The sequence below is a fragment of the Oncorhynchus mykiss genome, chromosome 23, assembly GCF_013265735.2.
Source record: "Oncorhynchus mykiss isolate Arlee chromosome 23, USDA_OmykA_1.1, whole genome shotgun sequence".
Lineage (NCBI taxonomy): Eukaryota > Metazoa > Chordata > Actinopteri > Salmoniformes > Salmonidae > Oncorhynchus > Oncorhynchus mykiss.
This window is the reverse complement of record NC_048587.1, coordinates 35,544,795-35,558,146: the sequence shown is the minus strand read 5'-3', so window position 1 is coordinate 35,558,146 and position 13,352 is coordinate 35,544,795. Positions and strand designations below refer to the sequence as shown.

The following is a 13,352-nucleotide window of genomic DNA, read 5'->3' as shown; positions in this document are numbered from 1 at the left end:
GGTAGTCAATTATTGCGATCACCAATCATCCCAGTAATGGAATGGAACAGACTTCAGACCATATGTACAGTACATCCCATTGTATGTGTGTGTGTGTTGTGACCCTGTCTCTGTCTCCTGTTTCAGACGATGGCTGGCTGCACAGGGCTGTGGAGGTCAAGGGCCATCTACACATCATAGAGGAGCTGCAGCTGTTTGACCAACCACAGCCTGTGGATAGCCTGGTCATCTCACACACACAGGTACACACTCACAAACGGACGTGCAGACACGTACACACACGTACACACACGCACAGGTGCACATTTTCACTCACACGGCCAGTATTATGTTTTGTATGTTTTGTTTATTGTCATTCTAAGTGAAGGACCGCTAACCCAGATCCACTGCTGTTGGCTTTTGCTCTAGCCCATTTTCAATAACACAGAGAGGCTCTCTCTCTCTCTCTCTCTCCCCTCTAGATGAGTGTGTATGTAGGTTCTCCCTCTGGTGTGGTCCAGCTGCCTCTCTCCACCTGTAGCAGGTACACCTCCTGTTACGACTGTGTCTTCTCCCGGGACCCTTACTGTGGCTGGGATGGACAGGACTGTGTGGACATCACAGCACAGACTGACAGGTGTGTGTGTGTCATCACGTCACTGTCAGGTGATGGGGTTGAGTAATATCATTTTAGCTGGTGCCCTTGTGTCTGTCTGTGTGTTTGATTTGACTTATCTTATCTTCTATATATCTCTGTCTGTGTTGCAATCTCTGCAATGCATTCACAACTGTTGCGTAATGCTGAACTGGGCGTAATGTTTGTTGACTGTGCTGGTGAACGTGACATGAATAGTTCTGTGTGTGTGTGTGTGTGTGTGTACTTGATGACAGGCTAACAGTCTCTCCTCCTCTCCTCTCCTGTCAGGTCTAACCTGAGTCAGGACGTCCTGTATGGGAACAGAGGATGTGACAGCGACACAGCAGACGGTACACAGACAGGCCTTATCTGACCATACTTAGTTGTATTGTCGTGCAGATGTATTTTATCTGGAAAGTTGAGGGATTTAAGTGTTAATATTTGAAAGTTGGTTATGCATGCTGCATGCTGTCTCTGCAGCACCCTCGTTTCCATAGCACCTCTAATCATATTTCTGATAGGTCTGAAGAGAACTTTCAGAAGAGAATCTGACTTATACATTGATGCACTTTACATACTAAGAAGTTAGAAAATACTATGCAATTCAGGATTTGAGATCCTCAAGCTTTTCTGATTATGATGCAATTGTTTTAAATGGGAGAATGTAACATATTGAATTCTTTATGCACCAGTGATTTTAGAGTCATATATGCAGTCTGATAAGTTGTATAGAAGTTGCATATAACTCCCAAACACATAGGACAATGTATTGGGCCTTTTATTGTCTATTCTGAAAGCCATAACAGTATATCAGTCTTATTTTGAGAGGATACTCATGTTGTATGTGTGTTGCCATTCATTCAGAGCTAGTCCAGCACCGGAACCGGTCTGTGATGGTGGGAGATGACGTGCTGCTCCAGTGTGAACTCAGCTCCAACCTGGCAACCCCAGTGTGGACTCTGGGTGGGTCAGAGCTGCAGGGCTACGGCCTGGACTCCGGCTTCAGAGTGGGAAATGATGGCCTCCTGGTCATTGAGTCCCGACCTGAACAGAGCGGCGAGTACACCTGCCACGCCCTTGAGAATGGCATCCGGGTTGCCGTGGTTACGTACTCTGTGACAGTTCGTTTAGACATGCCCCAACCCCGTCCCCCGCCCATGGACCCCCCCAAGGAAGACTACTCCTACTACACCCCCCGGGACTCTGACTCATCCAGCCTTGACCCCCCTCCTCCACCCAGCGCACCCCCCTCCTCAGAGAGGCCCCTGCTACCCCCTCCCCCGGCCCATCTCCCCCCCACCTCGGAGCTGCTCTCCCCCAGGAGCATGGAGGCTATGTACCTGTCCATGATCACCATCCTAGGGGGTCTGTGTCTGGTTCTCACAGTGGTTCTCCTCTACGTGGGCTTCTGTCTTCGGGGCGGCCACAGGGGGAAGTACTCTCTCCGCGCTGCCGCCGCTGCATCTGCCAATCACACAAACAGGAAGAAAAAACACAGGAAGCAGCATCAGAAACGCCACAGTAGCTCCACCCACCTAGAGCTCAAGACCATCTCCAGCCACTGTAATGGGAATGGGATCTGTAATGGTAACGGTGTCTCCAAACAACCGGGGGACGGTGACGCGCATGAAGGGGGCTTCCTCCAGATCGTCCCTGGGGAGGGCCAGTCCTCCCCCAACAAGGACCCCCCACCCCCTGCCCCTCCTCTCCCCCCGCCTCCTCAGACACCCCACTCTGCCCTCAACCAATCAGAGTGTGACTTGCAAGACTTCCCCAGCCCCAACGGCCTATCGGCGACGTTACCCAGCGTCTTGCGGAGGATGCACGGTAACAGCTATGTGTTGTTAAGACAGAGTGACGCAGACAGCAGTTCTCCTCTCTGCTACTCCTTCACTGAGGAACTCAACAGGATCCTAGAGAAGAGGAAGCACACACAGCTGTTGCCCAAACCGGACGAGAGCTCTGTGTAGTAGAGGGAATCTGTGTCAGGGAGGTAGCTCCCCCTGTGGTGGGAGGACTGAACTGGGACATTAATATAGGCCATTTAGCAGATCCAAAGCGACTTACATCAGTGAGTACATACATTTTGTATTGGTGGCCCCAGCGACAATTGAACCTATGACTCGGTCATTACATGCTGAAGGGCCTGTTGTAAGGCTCTGACTTTATCTCCTTCTCCAAGTCAAGAATAGTAATACTCATCGGGAGGAACTTGAGAAACTGGCCCCAAACCGAGGGGTGCAGAGATAATTTGTGGATGACCCATGCTGCTCACAGAGTAAATGGACTCTAGGCAAGTCTATATAACAGCAGCTAGCCTGATCTGAATTATGAGAGGGAGATAGCCTGCCATTTGTCCTACTTAAAGGCCCAGTGCAGTCGAAATGCTTTTTTCCTGTGTTTTGTAGAATATTGTACAACAGTTGATGAAACGAACACTGTAAAAGTGTGATTTTTTTAAATCAGTGTTATTCCCTAATATTTGCTAGTTGGAAATACAGTCGTCTAATCAACCTGTTTGCATTGGCGGGAGTTTCGGCTTGCCTGGTGACACCCTGGTAAATTAGTTAATGGACCAATAACAAAGAGAGTTTCTAACCTCTCTGCCAATAACAGCTAGTTTTAAGTTTTCCCCTCCCCACACAGACCACTCCCAGACAGTCCATTTTGTCCATTTTAAGGTAAGGTACTTAATTGTTACCTAGAAATGATTGGATATAGATATAAAAACGGCTGCAATGGGTCTTTTTTAAAAGTTTTTGCACCACTGAAAATGGGCACACATCTAATGAGTCGCTTGCATGTGTGTTGGAATAACAACTATGTTTCAAAAGAGGATATTTCTGTACAATATTCAACCTTCCTAGGAGCTATTCTTGTATCTCTATCTCCTGTTTGACACCCAAAGGCATGGGTTACAGTGAGGACTCACGTAAGATACGCCTCTCTAGGAGAGACAGAGAGAACCTACCTCAGCTCTGCAAAACTTAGCAGGCTAGCGCTAACCCAGCTCAAGTCAATACGGCTCAGTCTGGATCAATACAAGACTAGCCCTGGAGGGAGTGATTCAGGGAGCAGGCCTCAGATCTCAGCCCCAGAATAAGGTTCCTCGCTGGGCAGGACACGAGTGGCAGGGACCCTGTGAAGTCTCAACACAGACCATGGTAACAAGGAGGAAAAGGAGGAAGAAGAATAGGCTCATATGAAGTTGTTGTGAATTGTGACAACGGCCTTGAATTGGCTTGTGTTTTAAAATGGAGGCAGATGTCCAAAGAAGGGACCAGATGTGTTGTAATGATGGTGTGCTCTACACCTTTTTAGCAGGTTTCATATTAGAACATTGAGGGGAAAAGTGTATTTGTTTTTATTCTTAGAGGTTCTCATTGTAAATTATCTTTATTGATTACAATGGTAACACAAACTGTAATAACCACATTCAAGTATTATTATTAACATATAGCGACGTCTAACCCAAGACAGAGAGAGTATCCAATTAAAATACCCTTTGAACATTATATTTGTGATAGGAAATATGACAGTATTAACAGTTTTTATGCACTTTCAGTGCCATTTGCTTCAGACATTCCTTGGTTATTATGTACTCAAATCAATGGACACTACAAGCACATCAGGACTATGGGAGATTCAACATCATCATACCCTGTCAAGAGACAACACCATCAACTGAGTTGGAGCTAATGGATTAGCAGCACCCCTACACTACTGACTCTCTTTCTCCTAACCAACTCCAACGAATGTGTCTGAACTGGGGTTGGCAAAATTCCCAGTTCTGAACTCATCACAGCTCAGCCACAGAGGATCAGACATCACTTCCGGTTCATGGCCATAACAACTTATAGGCTACACACCTGAGGTAAGCAGACTGAGTTTTGCTTTCTGATATTTTGTTGGTTGTACAGACAGACACACACAGACAGACACACACAGACAGAGAGACAGACAAAGACAGACAGAGAGACAGACACAGACAGACAGAGAGACAGACACAGACCGACAGACACAGAGATACAGACACAGACAGAGAGACAGACACAGACCGACAGAGAGACAGACACAGAGAGACAGACAGACAGACAGCCATAGACAGACAGCCATAGACAGACAGCCATAGACAGACAGCCATAGACAGACAGACATAGACAGACAGACATAGACAGACAGACGTAGATAGACAGACAAACAGAGCAAGACAGGCACTCTGCCAGCTAGCTGCTTAAACCAGTGTTTCCCAACCCTGGTCCTCCAGTTCCCCAACAGTAATCATTTTGATTGTAACCCTGGACAAGCACACCAGATTTAACTAATCATCAAGCCCTCAATGAGCTGAATGAGGTGTGTTTGTCCAGGGCTACAATGAGAATGTGTACTGTTGGGGGTACACGAGGACCAGGGTTGGGAAGCACTGGCATTTAAACAAGTATATACAGTTACTCAGACAAATTGCAATCTCCCATAAAAGCACTGATGTTAAATGGAAGAGCCGTATAGGCCTACTAAAAGAGAGGAACTAAGGTAAGAACAAACTAGGATTAGTTATATTGATTTTAATAGATATTTGCAGCCTGTGTTACAGCAAAACTGATATGGTGGCCAGATAGTGACATCCAGGGGAGCTCTGCTCTAGTCAGTTCTCCTCTTTTCTTTTAGTGATGGTTGTTAGGAATAGAGAGGGTAGAGTAGAGGGTCCATATTAGTGATGGTTGTTAGGAATAGAGAGGGTAGAGTAGAGGGTCGGTATTAGTGATGGTTGTTAGGAATAGAGAGGGTAGAGTAGAGGGTCGGTATTAGTGATGGTTGTTAGGAATAGAGAGGGTAGAGTAGAGGGTCGGTATTAGTGATGGTTGTTAGGAATAGAGAGGGTAGAGTAGAGGGTCGGTATTAGTGATGGTTGTTAGGAATAGAGAGGGTAGAGTAGAGGGTCGGTATTAGTGATGGTTGTTAGGAATAGAGAGGGTAGAGTAGAGGGTCGGTATTAGTGATGGTTGTTAGGAATAGAGAGGGTAGAGTAGAGGGTCGGTATTAGTGATGGTTGTTAGGAATAGAGAGAGTAGAGTAGAGGGTCGGTATTAGTGATGGTTGTTAGGAATAGAGAGGGTAGAGTAGAGGGTCGATATTAGTGAAGCAGAGTAAGAAAATCTAGCAGCTCCAGGTGAAGGGAAAAAAATGTCCTCTACATGAGATGAAACTGTTCACCATTCTCTGAATCGGATGCTCTCTCTCCATTTCTCGCTCTCTCTTTCTCCACTTGCCGTCTTTTCCCTTTTTCACCATCTCCTTTCTCACTTTCTCTCACACATTTGTCTTGATCTTTTTTCCCTCCTCCCTCATCTTGTCCTTTCTCCTTTGCTTTCTCTTCTTCTCATCTATTTCCTCCATGTCACCACTGATCTCCAGAGTTCTGTCTCTCCTCTGTGAGACGCACAAGTTAATTGGAGCAGGTGAACCTGGCAAGAGCACCTGACCTCTCTGTAGAGAGATTGAAGAGAGAAAGAGGGGGAGAGAGTTCCACCAGAGATTTCCTGAATAGATTTATTTCAGATGCACACTCTGTTCTCAATTATCTTCTTATACCTCTAGACCCTGAAAACGGAAAGTAGCACACACATGCAGACACACACACTCTCTCTCGCTCTCACTCACTCACATGCGCGCACACACACACACACCACGTATGATTGAATCTAACAAGCCAGGACAGGTCTCTAATGTGAGTCTGTGATGTGGGCTGGAGAAGCAGTGAATTGAATGCTGCAGTAAATTCAAAAAAGGCTATAGCTGGTTGGAGACCAAACATCACATGACCGTGGCATTGATGGAGGAGATGAAAGGGAGGAAAGAAAGAAAAAGCAACACAAGCCATTAGAGAAGCCTCCATTAGAGAAGCCTCCATTAGAGAAGCCGTCATTAAGCCCTATTCAGCTAGTCTCTCTAAATATACCCAGGAGTGATGAGACATGGTGACAGTTATTTAGTTAGGTAGGTAAACTATACTCCCAACGGGGTTCTTCTAAATCAAGATTTGGGATACGTTTGAAGAGTTACGGCCCGCTTCATACACACAGGGACAGCTGTGATGCTATCTATAGCACTGTGCTAGCTTTCATCTATTTAAAAAAAAAATCATTTTTCATCCCTTTTTTATGCAAGTTATTTTTGTTTCCAGTGGCTACTGCCCACTGGGGACACCACGTCATTTCAACGTGGATAATTGGGTAATATTTGGTTTACGTTGATCAATGAGATTACAACCTATTGTATATTCACCCGTTCAATAAGACAGACAAAAATGTATTGAATTTCCAATGTGTTATCACTATGCTTTCAACCATCTAAAAGTACAACCAAATTCCAATAGAAAAACAATTAGATTTTTGGTTTCAAATGTCTGTCACTGCACTTTCAACCGTTTAAGAGCACAGCAAAGTTCAAATAGGAATATAATGTCAGATCTTTTGTTTATTTATACAATAGATTAAAGTGTTATCGCTGTGCTTCATTTTGTAGAAGAACCAAATGACCTGGATTGCAGTTGAGATTACATTCAAAGTACATAGTGCAAGTGATCAATGCTGTTTGAGATTCTGCACAGATTATTAGAGCAATTGTGAAGATCTCCACAGACTTGCGATGACCTATGCATGCTGTTCTGAACATGCACGCTTTATAGAATTACATAGGAAGAGATGTTTAGTTATGGTAACCTCAAAATGTGGCCATGGATGTTTTAGGGCAATTCGATGGTAACGGAATTACAATGAGACGCAGATTTTTAAAATGTATACTACTGTATACTATACAACAAAAACAAAAATCTAAATTGAAGGAATCAAATGAAACTTTAAAAAGGGTTTGATTTTGTCCTATTCTTTAACATAGATTTGTGGTTGAGATGGAGACGTGAACCCAACACATCAATTAATAATTTGTAACTGCAAGTAAAGCCAGACTAAGTCACTGGCACAGATGGAACTATCCAAGCAGAAGATAGATCACCTGTTGATATTTTGTTGCGTTGACAACCAAACACAATTCACTATCACTTTTGAAATACAATAAATAGCCTGTTAACAAATACTATGTTCGATTCTCCAACTCAACCAAAAAGAATGGGATCAAACCAGTGGCTTAGATGGAACTATCCAAGCAGTAGATTCATTTCATTAAATGGTGATATTTTGTTGTCAACCAAACACAATTCAATATTACTTTTGTCATTTGACGTCATTACCTTTGGAAATGGATACCTCAGTAAGTAATATAGGTCAATGTCCAGTACAACTACTCTCTGTAACCGGTAAATCCCTGTGCTGTTCACCACAGGATACAGGAGCAAACTGGGGAAACAGGGCTTAGCTACAATATATATATATATATATATATATATATATATATATACACAGTGGGGAGAACGTGTATTTGAAACACTGCCGATTTTGCAGGTTTTCCTACTTACAAAGCATGTATAGGTCTGTCATTTTTATCATATGTACACTTCAACTGTGAGAGACGGAATCTAAAACAAAAATACAGAAAATCACATTGTATGATTTTAAGTAATTAATTTGCATTTTATTGCATGACATAAGTATTTGATCACCTACCAACCAGTAAGAATTCCGACTCTCACAGACCTGTTAGTTTTTCTTTAAGAAGCCCTCTTGTTCTCCACCCATTACTTGTATTAACTGCACCTGTTTGAACTCATTACCTGTATAAAATACACCTGTCCACACACTCAATCAAACAGACTCCAACCTCTCCACAATGGCCAAGACCAGAGAGCTGTGTAAGGACATCATGGGTAAAATTGTAGACCTGCACAAGGCTGGGATGGGCTACAGGACAATAGGCAAGCAGCTTGGAGAGAAGGCAACAACTGTTGGTGCAATTATTAGAAAATGGAAGAAGTTCAAGATGACGGTCAATCACCCTCGGTCTGGGGCTCCATGCAAGATCTCACCTTGTGGGGCATCAATGATCATGAGGAAGGTGAGGGATCAGCCCAGAATTACAAGGCAGGACCTAGTCAATGACTTGAAGAGAGCTGGGACCAGAGTCTCAAAGAAAACCATTAGTAACACACTACGCCGTCATGGATTAAAATCCTGCAGCGCACGCGAGGTCCCCTTGCTCAAGCCAGCGCATGTCCAGGCCCATCTGAAGTTTGCCAATGACCATCTGGATGATCCAGAGGAGGAATGGGAGAAGGTCATGTGGTCTAATGAGACAAAAATAGAGCTTTTTGGTCTAAACTCCACTCGCCGTGTTTGAAGGAAGAAGAAGGATGAGTACAATCCCAAGAACACCATACCAACCGTGAAGCATGGAGGTGGAAACATCATTCTTTGGGGATGATTTTCTGCAAAGGGGACAGAACAACTGCACTGTATTGAGGGGAGGATGGATGGAGCCATGTATCACGAGATCTTGGCCAACAACCTCCTTCCCTCAGTAAGAGCATTGAAGATGGGTCATGGCTGGGTCTTCCAGCATGACAACGACCCGAAACAGACAGCCAGGGCAACTAGGGAGTGGCTCCGTAAGAAGCATCTCAAAGTCCTGGAGTGGCCTAGCCAGTCTCCAGACCTGAACCCAATAGAAAATCTTTGGAGGGAGCTGAAAGTCCGTATTGCCCAGCGACAGCCCCGAAACCTGAAGAATCTGGAGAAGGTCTGTATGGAGGAGTGGGCCAAAATCCCTGCTGCAGTATGTGCAAACCTGGTCAAAAACTACAGGAAACGTATGATCTCTCTAATTGCAAACAAAGGTTTCTGTACCAACTATTAAGTTATACAGACCTCTACATGCTTTGTAAGTAGGAAAACCTGCAAAATCGGCAGTTGTTCTCCCCACTGTATATATATATATAAAGCACATTTTTTGTCCATTAATATAACGTCAAATTGATCAGAAATACAGTGTAGACATTGTTAATGTTGTAAATGACTGTTGTATTTGGAAACTACAGATTTTTTTATGGAATATCTACATAGTCGTATCTGGAGCATCAGCATTTGTGGGTTCGATTACAGGCTCAAAATAGCCAGAAACAAATAACTTTCTTCTGAAACTCGTCAGTCTACCCGCAGTCTCAACGTCAGAAGTGAAGAGGAGACCCCGGGATGCTGGCTTTCTAGGCAGAGTTCCTCTGTCCAATGTCTGTGTTGTTTTGCCCATCTTAATCTTTTCTTTTTATTGGCCAGTCTGAGATATGGCTTTTTCTTTGCAACTCTGCCTAGAAGGCCAGCGTCCCGGAGTCGCCTCTTCACTGTTGACGTTGAGACTGCGGGTAGACTGACGAGTACTATTTAATGAAGCTGCCAGTTGAGGACTTGTGAGGCGTCTGTTTCTCAAACTAGACACTCTAATGTACAGTACTTGTCATCTTGCTCAGTTGTGCACTGGGGCCTCCCACTCTTTCTATTCTGGTTAGAGTTGTATGAGATCTTCAGTTTCTTGGCAGTTTCTCATATGGAAGAGACTTCGTTTCTCTGAACAAGAATAAACTGACGCGTTTCAGAAGAAAGTTCTTTGTATCTGACCATTTTGAGCCTGTAATCAAACCCATAAATGCTGATGCTCCAGATACTCAACTAGTTTAAAGAAGGCCAGTTTTATTGATTATTTAATCAGAACAACAGTTTTCAGCTGTGCTAACATAATTAAAAAAGGGTTTTCTAATGATCAATTAGCCTTTTAAAATGATAAGCTTGGATTAGCTAACACAACGTGCTATTGGAACACAGGAGTCATGGTTGCTGATAATGGGCCTCTATGCCAATGTAGATATTCCATTACAAATCAGCCGTTTCCAACTACAATAGTAATTTCAACATTAACAATGTCTCCACTGTATTTCTGATCAATTTGATGTTATTTTAATGGACAAAAAAAGTAGCTTTTCTTTCAAAAACAAGGACATTTCTAAGTGACCCCAAACTTTTGAACAGTAATATATAATTTTTACCCTTTTTTAACTAGGCAAGTCAGTTAAGAACAAATTCTTATTTACAATGACGGCCTACCCCGGCCAAACCCTAGCCCGGATGACGCTGGGACAATTGTGCACCTCCCTTGATGGGAGACCAAAGGGTAGCTGTAGATAAACCCGTTCTCCAGTTGGATGTGCTGCCCAGCCTGTAGTTATTTTTCTGATAGTGGATATAACGTTGAAGATCTAATGTTGGTTTGAAGGTACAAATTCAACATATTTTATACAAGGTTTGTCTATGTTGAAATTGTGTTGCTATTATTATATAATCCTGTGGTTGACATTTCACCCTCAAAACAACAGTTAAATACTTTTATCAAATCCAATGTATTTTCCGCATAGAGTTCACATACCAATATGTTGACAAATTACGTTGAAACAACATTGATTCAACCAGTTTGTGTCCTGTGGGTGGTGACGCATCAAAACAACACCAGTAAATGAACCCAGAATGTATATCTCTGTTCCTGACTCACAGATGTGTCTCTTTCTTCCACAGACCTGAGAGATGCTATCTAGTTTGGGGCCTGTCTGTTTCAAACAGATCTTGCTCCAGCCATTCTCAAATATGGTGTGATGTCTGGTACCGTGACATGAAGATCTTGCCAACTGGGAATAGTGTAGCTTCAAAATGTCAGGATAATGCCACCGTTTGGAATCAAACACAGCTCCAGTGCAATTGGAAGACAGCAATTATAATCCAGAGTGAGTGAGGAAAAAGTCAAATCCTCCCTTCTACAACCAGTTCACTGCTCTATCCCATCTTAACCTGAGAACTGGAGTTGATATGGATACCTCAGTAAGTAATATAGGTCATGGTACAGTACAACTACTCTCTGCAACCTGACCTGTGTTGTTCACCTCAAGATACAGGAGCAAACTGGGGAAAGAGGCATTTAATGGTCCTGGTCTTCACCTCAGACTACTCTGTCCTCTATAGCCCTCTCTGTAAAGATGACAAACTATCACAACATGGAAGCTTACTAATAGAATGGGGGACCATCATAAACTGTTGTCAGGTTTTAAAAGGACTGCACTATCAGTGCCACTACGTTCTTTGAAGAAAAACCTTTAAAAGGGGAAAAAAAGCCTTTATATTGTGATTTTGTACCAAGTTGCTCTTCTATTGCCGTTGTTGTTTTAAAGCCATTTGTAAGAGGCTCTGATGTGGGTCTCAGTCCATTAGTGTTGCACAAGTAGTCTAATAACACTGTTGAACAGGGGTCTCCAACTCTGGAGATCTATCTCCAACTCCTGGAGATCTATGAGTGGTGCAGGCTTTCGTTCCAGCCCAGCGCCAACACAGCTGATGCAACTTATTATGGTCCAGAGTCAGACTGAAGACCATGATGAATTGATTTTGTTTAGTAGGTATGTTAGTGATGGATTGAAGCAAAACCCTGCACATCCAGATGCTCTCCAGGGCCAGAGTTTGGGGAAACCTGTTGTAGAAGCATGGTAGGTTAGCCAACAGCATGATGAACAGAATATACCACCGTAACTATAAGGCTTAAATTCAAAAATAATAAAATGTGACATGATGAGACTGTTCTCAGTCTTGCCCATTCATCTGGGTTTGTTTAGATAGTTTCTCACGGGTTGTTAAGCAACATCCACAGCGTTCTGTATTTCTCTCTCTCTCGCTCCATATACTGTATCTACCAATGGTTTCTGTCTGTCTTTCTAGCTCTCTCGCTTTGTCTCACACACTCTCTTGCTTTATACAGTATCTCTACCCCTTTCTCTGTCTGTGCCTGTCTCTCTCCTTATTTTTCTCCCTCCCTCTCCATATTTTTTTGTCACGTTATGAATAATATGTCCACACAACAAGATGTCCTCCTGCTTCACTAACACTAACACATTGAGTAGCATCTCACTGACTTCTGGTTCGTTTACATTTCATTTTGATGAGCTGAAATTCTAATAAACAATATGTTTCAACCTCTTCTGTTGTTTATCATTGCTTGTGTGTATATAACTGACACGGTACTCTGGTCAGCCCATATTCATCTCTCTTTAGACCTGTATTGCAGTTCAGAGTGAATCAGTGAACTTCGAGGTAGTGAAGCATTGAAGGAGTGAGGAAGGAAGGAAGGAAGGGAGGGAGATAGGAAGGGAGGAATTGAAACATGGTCTGAGGATTTACATCAGCTAGGCTCAACAAGCCAGCCAGTTAACATTGCCAAACACTCAGTGTGAGGGAGGAGTACATCATGAGTAAAGTATTAGAGTGAGGCACAGGTCTCTGGAGTGTTGTCTGCCTGGGATGGACCAACACTGACAGATGTTTACAGAGTGGTAATGAAGAGGCAGTCATCTAGGCCCGTTTCCTATTAAATGACTTGGTTAGCATCCAGCCTCGTCTCCCACAAATCTCTGGCTACATTGTGTTATACATACACATACTCAGCTAGCAGGGCTGCTGTCTCAAAGTGGTTCTGTTTGTGTTCTGGGAAGCATAAACATCACGGTTGAAAGCATAACCGTGTGTCTCATTAGTCTTGTTTAGAGGACATTTGGGGACTCAGAGAAGAGTGTGTTTCTGTCGGTCTATTCGGTGTTCTAGAGACATTGCCAAAGGCAGGGGCTAAGAGAAAGCACAGCGATTGAAACGGACTACATTTGTACTAGAGGTCGACCGATTAATCGGAATGGCCGATTAATTAGGGCCGATTTCAAGTTTTCATAACAATCGGAAATCGGTATTTTTTAGGCACCAATATG

General features: G+C 43.5%; 1 protein-coding gene across 2 annotated transcripts in view; it reads left to right on the top strand.

Moving 5' to 3' along the window:
* LOC110503108 (semaphorin-4G) overlaps positions 1-12,573 on the top strand; it is a 55,048-nt gene extending 42,475 nt beyond the window's left edge. For both annotated transcript variants that reach the window (XM_036960335.1, XM_036960336.1), the window contains exons 12-16: positions 127-242; positions 462-616; positions 905-966; positions 1,481-4,490; positions 11,128-12,573. In XM_036960335.1, coding sequence (XP_036816230.1) covers positions 127-242; positions 462-616; positions 905-966; positions 1,481-2,586 — 1,439 coding nt within the window. In that variant the 3' untranslated portion in view covers positions 2,587-4,490; positions 11,128-12,573. The remainder of the gene's footprint in view (positions 1-126; positions 243-461; positions 617-904; positions 967-1,480; positions 4,491-11,127) is intronic.
* Positions 12,574-13,352: the final 779 nt, after the last annotated feature.